This window comes from Astatotilapia calliptera, chromosome 15, assembly GCF_964374335.1.
Source record: "Astatotilapia calliptera chromosome 15, fAstCal68.1, whole genome shotgun sequence".
NCBI classification, from domain to species: Eukaryota; Metazoa; Chordata; class Actinopteri; order Cichliformes; family Cichlidae; genus Astatotilapia; species Astatotilapia calliptera.
Window position 1 is genome coordinate 12,917,781 of NC_137436.1, and position 19,699 is coordinate 12,937,479.

At 39.4% G+C, this 19,699-nt stretch overlaps 1 protein-coding gene across 1 annotated transcript; it reads left to right on the top strand.

Annotated features, from left to right (window-relative positions):
- Nucleotides 1–179: 179 nt before the first annotated feature.
- On the top strand, nucleotides 180–19,699 carry snx3 (sorting nexin 3). The gene is made up of 4 exons (XM_026142464.2): nucleotides 180–392; nucleotides 15,293–15,388; nucleotides 15,721–15,845; nucleotides 18,863–19,699. The coding sequence occupies exons 1-4, from the start codon at nucleotides 231–233 to the stop codon at nucleotides 18,966–18,968; spliced, it is 489 nt and encodes a 162-aa protein (XP_025998249.1). The 5' UTR covers nucleotides 180–230; the 3' UTR covers nucleotides 18,969–19,699.

Consider the following 19,699-nt stretch of genomic DNA (forward strand, 5'->3'; position numbering starts at 1 on the left):
ATTTTTAGCTCTAGCAAGAACAACATTCACGTGGAGAAATTAAATAACAATATATCTCATCTTTAAACTCGGATAAGTCAGGAAATCAGACCGTATTTTAACGTCAGTCTTCATTTTACATACACAGCATTCACCAAAATCCTTTATTTTGAAGGCCATCAAGGTGACGTGCATATTCGTAATCTGACTAACTTCACGCAATCCCCAGGCTGCTAGAAGGAAAGGGAGACATGGCTGAAACCATAGCTGATACAAGAAGGCTTTACACCAAGCCTCAGAACTTAAATGACGCCTATGGACCTCCGAGTAACTTTCTAGAGATTGATGTAAGCAACCCTGAGACGGTCGGGGTGGGCAGAGGCAGATACACCACGTACGAAGTCAGACTGAAGGTGAGCCTACCGTAACAAGTGCAAATGGCGCTAGCTTTTAAGCTACACACCTAAGCACGCAAACATATCTTTTCTGCAGTCACAGAAAGTTGTAATTTTTATGACATCGCGATTTTTGCCCCCACTAAGACATTCAAATGGTCGATATTTAAAAGTGTGGGCTATTAAGAAGTATCAAATTGTCCGTTGCTAAAGGAATTAGTCGACGCTTGCTAGGAAGCTAGCAGCCTTTATCTGACTGCACGGTTACCTGACGTTACACTGTCTGCTCAACGTTGTTGGTGTACATAAAGCTGTTTGACTGCATGTTAATTAAAAGTGTTTGATAACGTGGTTAACGGAAACGGTGTCTGTGTCTTTTGACGGCGACATCGCTCCGGGAAAGAAGGGGTGTGCGCGCGCGTGTGTGTGTTTACATTAGCCTCAAGTGTTTTTCCACAGCGCAGCTGAAACATGTCTACAAATAAACTGCAGTTATATAACCTCGGTTTAAGCGAAACACATAACCTTCTCAAAGACTTAACGTCTTTCTGAACATTTGATCTCCAGCCACACCCCATTGTCCGAGTGCAAACCACAGATAACAGTATTGGTCACACTTAATGACAATCCTGAGGTGAGGACTGGCCTGTATGACTAAATGGTGCACTGGGACATAATGCGAACATTTTGGTTGGTATAGTATTTTACTTTGTAGCTTTTCTGACGTGACAAATCACCAGAAGCCTAAAGGAAAGCATACTTTTGAGTCAGCTTCTCTGGAGCTATAAAGACAGGATGCAGGATGCTGCCTGATCCTGTCCAGTTTCACCCACCCCCTTACAACACACTTACTTCCTCCAACTTGTAGAGGAGAACAAAAGGTGTTTTGTTTTTTTTCGTATAAAGAATTATTTTTGTCACTTTACTATCTATTTGGCTGTCAGTGTACATTTTTTTTTTAAAATGTGAAATTCTGGGATGGCAGCTAATGCTGCGTAGAAATGCAACAGTGTTGTTGAGCAATAGGTCAGGATGAGAACTGTTAGAGAGTCAGCAATTGCAAAACACATCCTGTGTATCTTTCTGTTACTGCAACTTTGTGGTCAGAGTAAAAATTAGCCTTGAATAGCTGAGGTCAGCTGATACATTTCTTTCAGTGTTGATACAGATCACTAGTAACCAAAATCAAACTATTAAAATAACAAATCATAGTCAACATTAACTCCAACACTAACCTTTGTTAGGCTTTTTGTGTCTTAAAACTGTTGCAATGTAACAACAACAAAAGAACAAATGTATCTTTTTAAGATCTGTTCTCAAAGATGAAGTGTATTTTTTTTCCTGGGAACTTGTAATTATAGAAATAAATCACTGTAATTGCGATATTTGGCAAAATAGTTAGTTCAGTTAAGTATTTGGAAAATCTTGCAAAGAAAAGCGTCTAGACTTCTTTAAGTTACTTGAAGACGTTTCACCTCTCATCCGAGAAGCTTCTTCAGTTCAGAACTGAAACGTCTTCAAGTAACTTAAAGAAGTCCAGACGCTTTTCTTTGCAAGTTCCTTTGACTACGATGACCTGGATGACTGAGAACCTTCACAGACATATTTGGAAAATCACACTTTTTTTTTTTTTTGCCTCTGTCCACAACTGCTGTGGATTTTAATTAAACTCTCCAGATGTGATAGAACTGCAATGATGCACCTGCATCCTCATGACTTGGTGACAGCTTTAATTCAAGAAGCCTTGAACCAATTTTTATACATTTTCCCATTTTTAGATGCTCAAAAATAATTAATAACTGACTGACATTTTCTTTGTCAGATGAGATCTGTTCCCTTGTTGTTTTATTGCAAATTAAGCAGATGAAAAACAAAGATGCTGACGCAAGTAAAGGAGGGCAATAGGTTGAAAACCTAAAATAAACCTAACAGAGAGATGGAAATGATCAGACTGGCCAAATCAGCAACACCAAAAGGTCTGAAAGACTACAGAATACAACTAAAATAGGGGGTTTCCATGGTTAAGGAAAGCAGCTTCACAACATCTAACCAAGCCACGAGGCGGTCTACAGTCAAGAGATACCTTCATAAATGTAAATAACAAAGGGTTTACAACAAGGTGCCAATCACTGGTTGCACTCAAGTACAAGCAGCCCTGATTAGACTGTCAGAAACCATCTAGAAGAGTCTGCATAGTTTTGAAATAATATTTGAAACACGCAAACAAGATTAACTTGTACCAGAATGACTGGTGTGCATACTTCAATCATACTTGAAGAGAAAATAATGGAGAGGGAGAGAAGTGGCTCATGATCTAAAGCATGCCATATTACCTGTCAAACATGGTGGAGACATTTTTTATGGCACTTTCATGTATGACTGTCAGTGGAATTAGTGTTTATTTATTATGTGACTGTTGAAAAGTAGCAGAATGAATTGTGAAGACTACAGGGCTATACTTTCTGCTGAGATTCACTCAAAAGATCCTGCAAAATGGATTGAACAGTACTTCATAGTGCAAATGAGTAGTGTCCCAAATCACACTGCAAAAGCAGCTCAAGTGTTTCTCAACTCAAAGAAATATTGTGAAGTTCTTTTTTTTTTCTTCAAGTCGGTCTCCAGATCTAAAGTAAATAGAGCATGCTTTTCACTTGCTGAAGACAGAGCTAAGGTTAGAGAGATCAGTTGGACACCTTTTGGAGCAAATGTGTCAAAGCAAGTCACAGGATGAAACAGCATATTAAAAGCACTCCTTAAAATGGTTAGCTTCTATAATTACCTTAGAGCCTCTAGAAATTTATATGTATAAAATGTCTGTAAATCCCCTGAAAGTCTGCATTTCTATCGTGTCTCGATAGTTTGATTTATAGTCCACTGTGGTTGTGTCCTGAGACAAGAGTTGTGTCATTTTCCAAATACTTATGGACCTAAATGTATCTGGCAATCCACCTTTGAAACATCAAACCTGCTTAAATCTGCAAATGCTTTTCTTTGATCCTGTTTATGGCACAGTACCCACAGTGTTGATAGGATAAATGTCTTACAAAATAAAAATGTAAATATAAACTAAAGGTCGCTTGCTCTATTATTGGAGTTTTAAATCATATCATACATGGAAATGGGAGTTGACGTGGTTGTCATAAAACTATAGATTTTAAGAGTTTTTTAGAACAATGAAAAGTTTGAACGTTTTTTATTTCAGTGACAACTTAGCAGTCTGCCTGTGCTGATAATCTCAGTGAAAGCTCCATGGTGAACAACTTGGACAACCTTGGACCGTTTGATTCAGCTGCTGCTGCTTTTGTCAGATATTAAATGTCATGCCTACATCAGGAATTTTGTGAGAATGTTAAAATATAAGTCTTATTTGACATGCAGACACAACAAGCAGGCAGTTAGATTCACGAGAAACGAAAAAAAGACACATTTTAGCTGGGTTAGCCACGAGGTAAACTTTGTATTTTTTACAGTATTTTCAAGCTTTAAGAACTCCTTTTAAAGGCTTGTCAGTTTTGCCACATAAGCCAGGCAATTTTGTATAAATGTAACTATTATTGGACCTTTTGTGTTCGATTTTAAATACACAGACTGTCAGACAGTCACTATAGGCTCATCTGATTGCTCCATCTCCTCATCTCTAAATTGTCATCTTGGTTGACTGACACCCCTGTAGTTACTGGCCCGGAGTATTTAGATTGGTTACCAGCCCTCAAGTATTTAGTCGTTTTCCTTTACCTTTAAGAAACGAGTTGAGAGGAGAGAAGCTGTCTCCAGGCATTAGCGTTGAATATAAGGCTACTGTACTTGATTAGCGTGTAATAATTAGCATATGCGTGTAATCAGCATTATTGTGCACCTCATAGCCCTGTGTGACCCTGCTTTGCATAAGACCACAGAAGAAGCGGTGCATCCCTCACTTCTCAACAAACGTGGTGTCAACTTAGCTTTGCTTCTCTCCTTCTCCTTTCTTTAGCTTTCTTTGGAAGCGTTTTACTCCATCTCCAGCCATTAAAGAGTGTTTGCCACAAGGCCTAGGTCTGGAATGCGTAGTGTTTGCTTTGCCCCTTCATTGCTTTTTTTCCCCTCTTTCCCCCTCTTCATCTACCTTTCTTTTAATATTTCAGAATACTTGAAATATATCATCTCATTACTCTGTACTGTTTCCGTTCCTAACCTTTTCCCCTGTTCTCACTGCTGTCCCGCTATCCACCCCGAAATCGAGAGAGCTCTTGTGGCCGCAGTGAGAGAGTCTGCCTAATCCCCTCATTGAGAAAAGAGAAGAATTGAACCAGGCCAGGGTGGCTGGGTGGGTGTGTGTGTGGTGAGGGGGAGCTGGAGCATTTACTCCCCATCCTCACCCTCCAACTCACCCCCCCACCCATGGGAGGGCAGAAAGCCACCCCCTCACCAGATTTCATCCTGTTGCTTACTTTCCCATTTTACTCCCAGCTGTGTGCAGTCACTTTCCTGGTTCATACCGTGTTACCGTTGTTCCCCATGATAACTGAAATCATGAAGTTTGCTCCGAGACTGTTGAAATAAGAGTCATTCAGTTTGCCTGTGACTCACCGGCGGTGTTGGGATGCTCACAAAGTTAGTGGCGAGACAAATTGTTTAAACATTGTTTACTGTGGCTGTGAGGCATAGTCACTTGTTGGCAGACGGGCCTGCGTTTGGCGTTTGAAATTAATGGGATCAATCTCTCACTCTATGCATCAGTTTTTTAACGAAGTGGAAGCTAAGTTCACACCGAAAGGAGGCGGATATCTCATTTTGCATGAGCAGACTCGTAATGTCGGGGGTCATGCTGAAACAATGGATATCTGTTCCAATCCAAATCCCTTCGTTTTAAGGGTAGTTTTTGAAGTGGCTTATGGTTGCTTTTTTTATGCTTCTGCACATGTTTCATGTTCCTAATGGAGAGAGTTGTTTTTCATGAGTCCTATCATATCACCTTAATGGTCTTTTACTTTTTTCTGTGTAGTGTCTGGTTTGGCGGACCCCCCTCCCCTCAATACAGCATAGTGTATTTGTTTGGACCCTCAGCAAACAGGGGGTTGGAGCTGGGATGGGGGTGTATGTGTGTGGAGTAGGAGGAATGGGTGATGGATATTATCAAAATTTTAGTTGGTTCCCATCTCATCCAGAGAGCACATTCAGGGGAGCGAACTTTGGGATCTCACTTTGTTTATGGATAGGAGTACATAAAAGGGCTCTTATAGCGGTGTCTCCCACTCTCACTCAGTCTTCTACCCCTCCTCTTCTCTTCTCCCATAGCTTCTCCCTCTCTCTTTCTTTCTCTTTTCCATTTGGGCACCAGGGTGAGGGCGGGGGCCTTTGGTCATTAATAAAATGGGGAGAGATGGTGTGTGTGGGTGTGTGTGGATTGTGGGGGGAGGAGGGGAGGCTTGTCAGGCACAGTCAAGTGTAATCCAAAGTCTACAGCATCCTCTTCGACAACTATTTTAATGGAAATGGGGAACATATTGTATCAAGGCTACCATATCCTACTTGAAATGACAGTATCAAAAGTGGGAGTTGATACTATGGCAACAAAGCAGCTTTTTGCCAGCTAGGCGAGTCGGAGAGAGGGTAGGCTGTCAGGCCGCAGAGGCCGGCAAGCGAGGGAACGAGTGAGAGAGTACATGGAGAGGCGAGAGCAAGAGACCCATAGCCCCAACTCTTTTGTTCGGGGTCTTTTTTTCCCATTTTGGAATATGATGCAATGAGATGGTATTATGTTGCCATTTTTAATGCTATTATTCTGAAAGGGGACTATATGGGAGGGGTGAGAAGGGGGCATGGGGGAGGTTTAGGATGTGCACTCTCAAACTTGACTTAATCCATCCTGCTAAAAGCTAATGCATGGTGGCCTTGAACTATTCTCTCAGGAGATGAGTGATCTTTGTCCCCTCTCTCCCTCTCTCTGTGTCTCGCTGTTTTTAAGGGTTCTGCCTCTTTTCAACCCATTTTCAATGAGCCTAAGGTATTGTGTCCCACACATTATGAATCACATGCTCTTCCTATGGAGCGTAGATTGCACCTTGAACACTCATAATTGAAAGTGAAGCAAGCAGATCCACTTTGAAGGAGGTACATGTAGCTTTATGCTCCTATTTTAATGATGTCTAAAAATCTATTTTTCCACCTTTGCTTTTAACGTGGCCATTAATTTCTCATTTCTGTATTTTTCTACCTTTGCAAATATCCTATTTGTGCCTTTTGCTTGCTGTTTTGTCTGGCTTTCCTCTTGTATCTGTCTTTTACAAAGTGAGGAAAGCATCTTTTTTTTTCTTCTTTTTTTTTTTGTGTCCCTTTTAAAAAAAAAAAAAACTAAAAAAAAAATCAGTTAATAAAATCCTAAGACCTGACTGGGTGTGGGCTGGTCCCCTGTTCTGATCACTGTGAGGGGTTAGTAAGTTGATACACCCTGGTCCTAACCTCTAACCAGCCGTGAAAAGAACAGAGGCCGGGGAAACCTGATCTTTGACTTGTAGAGCTCTCACGCACCGCCTCTTTCTATGTGTTCGTGTTAGAGAGAGAAAGCATGAGTGAGACCTCTCATTTTTCAGTTCTGTCGTTTTCGTTCCTCCCCTTGTCCTGAAAGGCCAATCTCTTAATCACAGGGTTATGGTGGGTGAGGGAACTGAAAGGCCAGGTGACTTTCTTTCCTTACACTCTCACTGCTTGCTTCATTGTCTTGAGATAAGTGGTCCGGGTTCTAGTGTGCATACAAGCAGGCTCGAATGCTTTGGACTATTATATTTACATTGTTAAATGTGTGACTGGTCAAATCCTGTGCCTAACACCTGTGCCTGCATACCTCCTCTGTCAATGTGTGCTCGCACATGGATAAGTGTTTTCTGTGTTCACGTGATGGGATTAGAGTCACGGCGGTGGCAGATTACCTGTAACTGTGATCTGTTGTGGTGGGGATTAACTTTGTGGCGCTCCATGCTGTGAGGTAACATGACGCAGCAGGGACGAACCACGGTGAGAGGAGAGCGGAGTTAATGCTAGAGCACTGGGGCGATAAAGCTAAGATAATCCACTTCTCCTGTGACCTGAGAACGAGGAGGAGTGAGGGGTTCATTGACAGCTTCACCTGGAATGAACTTGAAATAATTGAAAAAGGAAGTTTTTTGGTGGGCTGTTTAGTCACACACAAAAAAAACAGTTGAAAGAGGGAGTGGCAGATATTGTGCCCAGTGTAAGGAAATACTCCTACAGTTAATACAGTGTCACCTGAACCAGGTTATTTCACTTGGTTTTATGTTTTAAATGTAATAAATGTGGCCTTATTTATTTAAAATAATCTTACGAATTTCCTTTTTTATGTATAGTCCAGGCTCTGAATATTACATCAGTTAATATTTATTGATGTGATTTGGCGTATTCGTCCTAAGGGGGGAAAAGGGGGACTAAACTTTGTTTTCAAATCAGCTTGTTTATAACCCCAATTCCCAAAAAAATATTGCGATCCTTTGTGATTTGTGAATAAGACAAAGTTGAAAACTGTTCTGTGGTCAGACACATTGAATTCATCATTGATTCAAACTCTTTTTGGAAAACATGAACGCTGCATCCTCTCAACTAAAGAGGAGTGTGACCATCTGACTTATTATCAGCGCTCAGTTCAAAAGCCTGTATGCATGTGGTATGGGGGTGTGTTAGTGGAATTGGCAGCTTGAACATCTGAAAGGCCAGCATCAATGATAAAAGGTATATACAGGTTTTAGATCAACGAATTCTCCCATATAGATAAGGTCTTTTTATGGAATTCCTTGCACATTTTGGCCAAGACATTACTAAACGCCATAGCATAGCTATTACAATAAATCAGTTTCACAAAAACAACAACAACATCTTTTTAATCTAGGGCTATGCTTAATCCATGCCTGGGAAACTGATCCAGTGTCCTAACTGCTGTTTTTCAAGGAATTGAATGCTTGGCAGTTTCAGGGTTAGTGCATTCACAATGTAAATAGCTTGCATGTGGTGCAGAATGGACTAAGGAGTTTGACCTGCAGTTGTGTTGGTTGTTTTTTTTTTCAATCTTTACTTAATGTCCATGTAAGCCTTGTATAGTTGACCTGAAATAACTGAGGAGTGACCTTTAAAGTACTATAAGTCTCTGTGACACAAACAGTATCTGCTATTTTCATATATGTGTTTTGTTGCCTATCAGTTCACATATTTCTGCCTGTCTCATCTGCCATGTAAATTAAACATTGAAAAATAAATCTTTCAGCAGTTACATCATTAAATACCAATGCCTCAACTCCATTCAGTAAACTCTTACGTTCACTACTTGGGCATACTTGTGTCAGTGTTGAGGGATCAGTTATTCCTGCAATTTCAGTTAGAAATTCCAGTTAGATTAAAACACAAAAATGTCTGCAGAGTCATGAAAACTTGTAGAAAAAAGGCAGAGCAAACCGCTAGAAAATGGTTAAGCTAAATGTAAATGGACAGGTACTTGTATAGCACCTTTCTCCTCAGTTTGAGCACTCAAAGAGCTTTCTACTACAACTCTCATTCACTCAATCCCATACATTCATGCAGTGCTTTTATCTATGCCTAAGCACTTTTATCTAACGTTTATATGCACTCAAACTCTGATGGATGCAAAAAACGTTGGCAATTATCAGTATCAGGGTTTAGTATCTTGACTGAAGATACTTCTACAGATGGACTGGAGTAGCTGGAGATTGATCCACCAACCTTTCACTTGGTAGACAACCTACTCTACCTGCTCTTCCACAGCCACCTCAGAAGCTTTTATTATATGTTGGCATACAGGGCTTTCTTATTTACTGCAGTTTATTAGTGTTGTTGCATCCTGTCTGTGAAACGTTAATAATTCTTTGCAGATTTCTGACATAGAGAGGTCCATCGCTGGATCTTATATTATGCGTTATTATGCTGACAAGTTAATGTATACAAACCTTTTAGTTGTACACAGGTGATTTGTGCCCTCTAGTGTGTATCAGTTGCAGTTTTGAGGTGATCCATTTGACAGTTATGAAGTCCCGTGAGATTGAAAAGGAAACGGTCAGCTGAGAATATCCTATAAGATAAACGATCAATAGATGGCCAACTTTACTGTAATACTGAAATGGTTGGTAAGAAAGCAAAAGAAAATTGTGTTCAGCTGAACTCATAAATAAATCAGGAAAACTCAATGGACCAAAAGCACTGACTTTTTAAGTGAGATCACCTGTAATAGTATTCAAATCCACATTTGGAAGACGGTGGGGTATATTGATGAAGGGGTCATGTGAAAGATCAGTGTGTCTATACGAGTCCAGATTTTAACCCAATCATCAGCTCAAGAAAACATTCTGTGCGATTGAGTAAATTGCCCAGGTAGCATTTATTTTACAGTTAAACATCAAACCAGTCGTGGTTGATGGGCGACTCTCTTCATCATTGCTAAGGGTGTGACAGATGAGTTTGTTCTTGCCCACTAAACTCGGGTGGGATCCATAATTTTGAAGGTTGAGGATAGGACAGAGCAAAGACTGAAGAAAACAAATGCCCATATTTTTCCCATTCAAACACCACAAGAGGAGTCTCAAGGGCAGAAAATGTGACTTAGTTTTGCAGATCAAGGGAAATAAAAAGGAAAAAGACTGAAAAGGGGAGACCATGAGAGAGAGAAATGACCACTCCTGGTCTTCCTCCTCTTCAATTAGTCTTGCATAGAGCAGGCAAAGCTTCCAACCTCTCTAGTATCTCTGCTCCTTCTTTATGACCACGTACACCCACCTCCTTTCTCTTTTGTTCAGCCATTTACTCAGCCTTCTAGTTAACTCTCCATCCCCTTTACCGCACACAGTCACAGTCGTCTGCTTATCGATCAGTCTGCTGCTCGCGCTGTATTCATGCTGCACCTACTTGCTCAATTGCTTTGCTCTTGTGATTCCTTCTTCCATGAATTCTGACCTTCTGTGAATGTAGCCTGCCAATGAAATGCTCACTCACTCCCTCCTTGTTTGTACATTGTCATGGGATGGCCATGTGCTGTCAGGAATAGTGAAGAGCTTTGGCATTGTGCCGTAATGTGCTGTTTGCTTCAATGTTCTCTGTCAATGTCGAAACATCTCCTCTTTTTTTAAAATGAAATTCACTCTCAAGTGCTTGTCAACAGCAACTTGGAATTATGCACACATCTGTGTGAACGCACAAAAAAATGGCAAAGCATTCTGAGTGGGACAGACCTTGGTTAGCAAAATGTGGAATTTCTTTTCGCCTTGAGGCCAATTTCAATTTTCTGTTCGGTTTGGTTCGATTTGAAGGAGTTTTTTGTTCCCCCCCCCCCCTTCCCTTTTTTTTTTTTTTTTTTTACTAAGTTAGAGTAGATAAGACAAAGCTATGCCCAAAACCAAGTCAATAAAACCTTCCTCTCTAGCTCTTTCAAGTTAGCTCAAGCTCTCCCTGAAAGCTTTTTAGTGATAATTTTCTGATATTCATATGATTGCCACAGAAAGTACAAACCTTTGTTTTGTTTTTAGTTATCACATTTTCTTAAAACATGTTTCCAATAAATGAATGTCTTGGTGAGTTTGTTAACTCTTGGGGAACACTTAGGGCTGTTCGATATATAACGATATATATCGGATGACGATATAAAAACATCTATCGTTTCATTTTATGCTATCGTTTGTTTCGTGGTGTCGCAAAATAAACTGTTTACGGCAATATTTTTTTCCACCGTTTTGATGGTCACTGTAGTGGCTATATTAATTTCTTAAAGTTCTCTCTTTCTCATTTTTAATATAACCACACTACTGACGGACAAGCGCCTGTTTTGGTTAGCAACAACAACGGTAACACCATCGCGTGTCCGCTTGTTTATGTTCCACATAAACCTTTCACAATAAAGCTCAAGATCCACTTGAGACTTTTCAAAATAAACTGAATCACGTGAAAGAGCAGATTATTTACGGATGAGAAGTAAAAAAAGAGCCGCCAGGTGCTAAATAATAAACCTTAGACTCAAACGTTAGAACAGGCTTTTCCCCGCAGCACGCCTTGTAATAAATACTCACAAAGAAAACGGCGGCCGTTACAACTTATGTCTAAAAATGTATCGTTTAATGCATCTGTTAAAACTAGAGATGGACCGATCCGATATTACGTATCGGTATCGGTCTGATACTGACCTAAATTACTGGATCGGATATCGGAGAAAAATAAAAAATGTAATCCGATCCATTAAATATCACGAAAGCACCTCACAAAACTTGCAACACGCCGTAACTCACCTCAGAACGTATGCATCACGTGATAGAGCAGCTGTGGCATGCAGGACCTGTCGGTGGTCTGGATAGCATGTGGAGCTTCGCTAGCAACCTGGCATTTCATCTCCGACAAAGTTATCCCCGAGAGAAGTAAAGCAAGTGTGTAAGTCCATCTCTGAATGTTTGTAAAGCATTCCCACGTTAAGCTTAACGAGCGACTGCCTCTCGCTCTCCGGCTGCTACTTCAATCGTGAAACTGCTTAAATCAGCTGATCGGCTTTTCTGTCGCGAGTCTGTCTCTCGTTTGTTTTTGGTCCACTTTGCGCCAGAAAGAGCAAACCAGCGGCTGAACAACAGCAGCACGTTTAAGCTTGATAAGCTGTTGTTAGAATTTATTTAAATATTAATTTCTACACCAGGATCTTTTTTCTACGTAGCTGACGGCTGGTAACTGTGCAGGGGCGGATCTAGCAAAGTTTAGCCAGGGGGGCCGATAGGGCATTAACTGGGAAAAGGGGGCACAAAGACATACTTTTCTTTCTTATTCTCATTTAAAATGTCTAGCTTTTAATAAATAATTATCTGACACCCAAAGTTTTAATTTGATGTAAAATGAATAGAAGTCAATTACTGTACATAGTGACTATTAAGTCTAATATATATACCCTAGTAAGCTATAGTACTTTTTACTTTGGGAAGGTACCATCTGTGCAGTCTGCAATTTTGTTGAAGAAAGATGTTGAATCTATTTAATATTTCTTGAAAAATAATTGATTTCTGTGCATTTTTTTTCACACTGCATCAAATTAAGGTTGATTACGTCGATTAAGCATCATGAGGTGGCGCGTGAGGGGTGGTTCCCTATTTTTTATTTATTTAATTTTGTTGTTGCTGGGAGTTGGAACCCTATTAGTTAGGTTGCTTAATATTTACGCTAAGTACTCTTTAAAATACCAGAATAGGGAGGATGGTGTAGGTTTAAGTTTATTAGATTGATCAGTATTGCTGAACTATGAAATATTTTTTTTGTATACAGGTATAACAGAATAGCTTTAGTGTAGTTGTTGTTTTAAACTTGAGTATGAACTTGCAGACTTGCAAAATGCAGCAAGATATTTTAAAAAACAGTTTTGTTGATTAAAAAACACTATGCTAAGCTAGCGTATGTAGACTCAACAGTGTCAGCCCAGTCAACACAGAACAGGAAACAAAGTAGTGCGTCGGCAGGTGACAAGGCGATCGTGGCTCAAGAGTTGGGAGTTCGCCTTGTAATCGGAAGGTTGCCGGTTCGAGCCCCGGCTTGGACAGTCTCGGTCGTTGTGTCCTTCGGCAAGACACTTCACCCGTTGCCTACTGGTGGTGGTCAGAGGGCCCGGTGGCGCCAGTGTCCGGCAGCCTCGCCTCTGTCAGTGCGCCCCAGGGTGGCTGTGGCTACAATGTAGCTTGCCATCACCAGTGTGTGAATGTGTGTGTGAATGGGTGAATGACTGGATATGTAAAGCGCTTTAGGGTCCTTAGGGACTAGTAAAGCGCTATATAAATACAGGCCATTTACCATTTACCATTTATATCGGATTCATATCGGTATCTGCAGATATCCAAATTTATGATATCGGTATCGGTATCGGACATAAAAAAGTGGTATCGTGCCATCTCTAGTTAAAACACTCGACTCCAGCTACATGACGCACAGCTGGGAACACTTCCGGCAAGTCGAGCTGCCCGAGATTCACAGAATTTACAGAAAATGTTATATTTTTGTGATTTATATCGTTATCGGGACGATAGAATTCTTATATCAGGATATGAGATTTTGGTCATATTGCACAGCCCTAGGAACACTTCCAACAGTACAGAGATACTGCTTTGCAGTTTGGTGGTTGTATCAAATAAAAGTACCCAGTACACTTGAAATAACAGAATTGGCCTAATATAGCAAACGAAAACAGAACTACAACTAGTGATTATTTTATTATCAATCAATCCGTCTGGGTTTTTTTTTTCTTCCTCAGTTGATTTAATATTTACCTGTTTTTGGTGGCGTTTACAATTGCGTGTGTAAACATCCCACATATAGAATTGAATGAATTTGTAGGCATGTAGAGTGAGGTCATGTTAACAAATCAATAAAATGTGGCTTACATCCACCAAGGTCTTTGTGGTCAACTTAATGTTTTATTTGTAAAAAATTAACAAAAACTTTGAAAGTGTGGTTGTTACAAATACACCGTATATTATCAACATATAAAAAAGTATTGTATGAAGATTTAAAATATGTCACATTTAACCCCTGACCTCTCTTCTCAAGGTCAGTAGTGAGTGAGCAGAAGGTCAAAGTGATAATAATGGTATACAGAGCTGTATAGATCAGGTATTTGGAGTATCCAATGCCAGATTTTTATTATAACTTTATGTACATTAAAGTGACAGGTTAGAACTGTTTAAATAACAATTTTAGTACATGTATAATGTACCTGAATAAGAATTAATTTTTCAGAAAGTAAATTACACTTCAGATTTCTTTGTTTCTGGATCTGGAGGCTTTGTCTAAGCAGGGAAACCTATTGTTTAGGAGACCACTTCAATGAGTTCTTGCAGCTTCAGCGCTGGTATAAATGGTATGGAGCTGTGGTGATGACTCTGTTTGCATGAAAACCCATCGATACAGTGAGTGAGTAAATCTGCGATAGACTGGTGACTTGTCCAGGGTGTATCCTCTTCACCTGGTGTCAGCTTGGATGCAATTCCCACGGCACTGAAGTGGACGAGAGAGCAAGAAAATGGATGGATATGAAATGTCAGACAGTAGTACTCAGCTTTGAGTGCTCAGTCAAAAAGCACTATATAAGAATGAGTCTGTTTAACATTTGCTTGCTTAGTTTGAGCAACAGTCAGAAGTAAAAATCAATCCCATAGTTGCTGATCAGTTTTCTTTTTATTTTCCATTCTTTTGAGCTTTAAAATAAAGATTTACTTTATCACATTGTGGTGATAAATCCATAACTTTATTTAAATAAAACGGGCATCATTTTCATTATCCTCACCATCAACCTGTAGGAACAGCAAAGTGTCTTAGTAAGCCACCTCCACGGTGGGATTGAGTCTCCAAAATTATATTAATTATAACTATTCTCTCACTCATTGGCTTGATGGCGATGTCCAGAATCTCCCATTAGTGCTTGATTACTTTGAAATCTGGTATCTGGTTACAGATTAGGATTTTCTTTGTTGTTGTCCTTGCACTTAGTGCCGACTCATGTCCTATGGACAGGTTCATAATCACTTTTATTCATCAGGATAAAAGTGATTACTTGGGACAGCTTTTAATGGATTTTGCAGTGATCTGTCCCTCCCCAGAGGGCAAGTGGACTCGAAGCATGGCAGTAAAATGCAAAAAGAGATATGTGGGGGGAGAAATCATCCACACAAACTGGATTTTCCTATCACTTGCTAAACGATTCAATCGATATTTCTTGAACTCAGCTTTCTGAGCTTTACTTTGAACCACTCTGACTTACCTGAAATTTTCTTAGTGTATATCAAGCTACTTCTTGAAAAACTGTGATTTCATTTGAATAACTGCAGCCAGAGTTTAAGGGCAATTTCTTTGTAAATCACAACAGCTCTTAAAAGTGACACCTGTAACAGTCTGCGGCTTGTGTTTGTCCATAGACCAACCTACCCATCTTCAAGCTGAAGGAGTCTTCTGTACGGAGGCGGTACAGCGACTTTGAGTGGCTCAGAGCGGAGCTGGAGAGGGAGAGCAAGGTGAGCCATTGAAGTGAACTCCACACAAAGGCTGCTCGAGTACTTAGCTTATCAAATCAGCATATAACATTGACCACATCTGCAGTGTTTTGCTATGAAAGAGAAGGGAGTTTTGTGCATCTTTGGGTTGTTAAAGAACATTTTCTTCCCTGTCTAGGTTCAGCCCATAAACAGTTTCAGAAATGACACACAAAAAGCATTGACAAAACCCATATTTAAATAGTTTGAGTTGTTCAAATTTCTCATAATTTATTGTAACAATTAAAAACTTTTAATTTTGCTCTTTCTTTCTTTTTCTTTTTTTCTTTCTAATGGGAAATCTGTTCTCTCAGGTGGTTGTACCACCTCTCCCGGGGAAAGCTCTTTTCCGGCAGCTTCCTTTCCGAGGAGATGATGGCATATTTGATGACTCTTTCATCGAGGAGCGGAGACAGGGTCTGGAGCAGTTTCTCAACAAGTAAGCCTGTCCACGTCTCAGTCTTTATCCATTCTCCCACAATGCGTCCATGAGGTTAAAACAATTTCTTCTTAACAATTTCTTCTTTGCAGCTGCAGTCGTTTTCCGCTTCTGCCGTTGCTAGTTTAATTATTTATTTATTTTATTTAACTCTGACGAACAATGAAGCACGTTGTGCAATAACTAGATTCAACTTTTTCACTTCTCTTCATATTGTTAACAAACTGAACCCTCGGAGACGGGCAGGTCTTTTTCCTCACTATCCTCCTTAAATCTCCTTTATAATTACCTCGCAAAGGACAAGAACAACCAAAGAGGACTCAAGTGCGCACCCCCACAACATAATTTTTCCCACATTTGTTTTGTTGTTGATGTGTAATTTATGTTAATTGCAGCTCAAATTACAGCGCGTGGTTCCACGGGATGGTGTGTGCACCTCTGCTTATTTTTGATCCAGCATGTCCTCGTTTTCAGCTGCGGAACAATAAAAGTTACAGTCTGATTGTAATTATTTGCTTTGATTGCAGACTTGGCCATTATCTTTGTTTCATGTGCAAATGCTTCAATGTTTCCTGTTGGAATATTAAGTGTGCAAAGACAGTTGAGGAACATTAAAATCCATAAATGGTTTTTTTCTTCTTCATTTATTTATTTATTTATTTATTTTTAAAGGAGACAAGAATGTGTTGGTAATTAAGATTTCTCCCTCCCGTGCTTTCTGTGAATGAAACACTGCTGTTAATCATATTATTGTTCAGACTTAACACCGGCTGATGTGGCTGGCAGCATTGTTAAATCTGTGATTGAGAGCATTGTGAAGAGGAAATCTTTTGGAATGCTAAACATGATTATCCCTGCAAAATGAGTGAGGAGGAGGAGAAGAGCGAACAATCTTTTTTTTATTTTTTATGATAGGCTAGTCATACATAATGCTGGCTTCAGGTAAGAGGAAATGGCTTAAAGATTGTAAACATGCTCCTGCTGCGCCTTACGTCCAGATCAACATTTCCAAACCTATTAAACAGTATTTGTTGGTAGCTAGCCTGATGTTTCCGGTGACTGCCCTGGTATTTGACCTCTGGCTCAGTCCCTTTGCTGCTTAATTTGTATGAAATATTTCCTATCAGAGGTTAAGACGCATGCATACAGTGCGTGTAGTCTTATCATTTTGATGTGTTCTGAGCAGTTTGTCGTTTACAAAAAGAGCCGTTTAAGGGTCTCAGGTGCACTGGCTCATTCTCGTTAAGCCGCTTTGCGTCATCTGAAGGGACATTGAGGGAAACTCGATGTCAGAGTGGCTTTAACAGAGCCCCAAACATCCAATATTTTCCACAAGAACTACCACTCTGACTGGGAGGGGGGTCATAAAATATTGATTCATTTAAGTCCTACTGGGATTTAAAGACGTTTGAGAACACCAAATACTCCAGAGCCTCTTATCAATCCCTCAAACTAGGATCAGAGTAACTTTGTGAAATAGTGGAAGGAGACAGGCAGTCTGCTAGTTTTCCTGTTTGCCTTGGTGTGACTTAATTCTATATCTTTGCTCATTTCTGAGTCAAAAGGGGGAAAACGGATTACTACTCCCAAGTGAACAGTTTTTGTGACTGTCAATGTGTTTGTAAATGTGAGATAAAGTTGTCGTAAATTTACGGTTAAATGGCAAATTCAAATAAGAGTTACTCTTTTTCACATTTTTGGCCGATTAGGGAAATGTACTGTGCTGTACATTACTATATGTGGCAATATAGTTTATAATAATATCAATGATATATAACAGTAACTTTTAACCATTAAACTACCGATATGTTAACTAGATCAGTTCAGATCAGCTCTTTATTCTCCATTAGTATAAATTACTTTAGCGTAATTATTTTTCAGAGTAGTTTAAATTATTTGTTAGTGAATCAGTGACATTGTTGACTGAAATCTATCCCAAATCGAAACTGCGCACTAAATTTAAACAGGTTTGACTTTGAATGCACTCATATAATATAATATAGTATAGTATATTTTAGAGACCGTAGGGAGATGACAAGTTAAAAGGGTTCAAACAAAGGTGGGAAATTCTTTGCCTTTCACACACACAAAAATAAGAGTGTTATAACTGTTTATAAATGGTGCCCATGTAACTTCAGGAATGCCTAATTGAAGTTGTGCACTTATTGTAGTGTTTGAAGTTCATTCTGTGTCGTCGGTGGTTAAGACACTGAACAGTGAATGAGAAGCAGCTTTTAATGACAGGCGAGTACCTAGATGTGTTATTAAGCAGTGTTAGCTTGTAAAACTTTTTGTAATTTGACCGTTTTTTTTTTTTATTGTTTGGATTTTTGTTTTTAAACTACATGTTTGTTTTGTATCTTGATCAGATTTTGTATTGCTGTTACTGCACTTACCCATTCTTACATATTTTACTCTGTTTTGTTGTACGACTGCTTCTTTGTGAAAGTAAATTTTACTTACCTACTCAGCTTGCTTATTAACTAAATTTAACAAAAGTTATACTTAAATGTTTTCCCCCCATATGCCACAGTGGCACTTTTGAAGGATGTGGCATATATGTGTAAATATATACTTTAAAACGCAGTTATACTCAGTAAAATTCTTTTAAAAGCATTGTATCAATCCTTATGCATTTACATGTTACTGGAGTCTGATAGGATTGAAATACAGCAAAACACCTGACATGACCAGTTTATTGTGCAGGCTGTAAATAACCCATTAAAAGTGGGCGAGTCACTTTTTTTTTTTTTTTTTTTGTGCTTTTTTTTTTTTTTTTTTTTTAAAGCATGCACACAAAAGATATCATCCTTTAGAAATACTTGCATAAAAATGTTGAATGCTAAATAATTGTCCTTCTAGCACAATTTATAAAAAAAAAAAAAAAAAAAAATCCCCACACTTCTCACGTCCATTTCAGTAATTCATGCAAAATCTTGTTTCCTGTTTGTGCTCATCCCTGTTTAAACTCATCAAAGCTTCATGTTTGAATGTCCACTTTTGCTTTTGTTTTCCAGAGTGGCCGGTCACCCTCTAGCTCAGAATGAGCGATGCCTGCACATGTTTCTACAGGATGAGTCTGTTGACAAGAACTACACCCCATCCAAAATCAGGCAAGCCTGAGGGAAAGAAAAATAAATAAATAAATGGATGGCTCTGCTTGGCCTGGTCTCTCTCTCAGCCCTGCTCAGCCTCGCTTGGCCCAACAACCCAAAGCTCTTTTCACTGCTCCAGGTTTCTCTCAAACAAACATTTTATTGACAATATCGCCCATCCCCCCCCCCCAGAAAAATTATATAATTCACTGCCTCTTTTAGTTTAGTTATCCTGATCGGTGTTTGTTTTCACCTTCTAATCAGAGTCAAGAATGTTCGACACGTAACTGTGGTTGAAAGTAATTTATAGCAATTTCTTTGTCTGGAAATGCCACTAACATGGATATATTGATGTATTTATCATTTAGCTATGTCTTAAATATATTCATTTATATAGTAACATTGAATGAGTGTTCTGTATATGCAAAGCTCTCGTAATGACCCACAGCGTTTCTCGTCCAGTACGGCATGTTGCTCACCACCGACCTACCAACTAAACACAAAAAACACACATGCAACGACGGGCGTTGACTTTCAAATCACACTTAGGTGTTCTTCTCCGAAAAAGGAGGCGTGCATATGTGTGCGTGTGTGTATATTGACCAGCACCTGCCCAATTATCACAAATGATTTTCTAGCAAGAGATTTACACAGAGGGAACTGCAGTATTTCTACTGGCTATATGCATTTTGAGATTTGTATACTGCTGTGCCATTTTTGTTTATTTTGAATATTTTCCAATAAAATAGGTGAAACGTC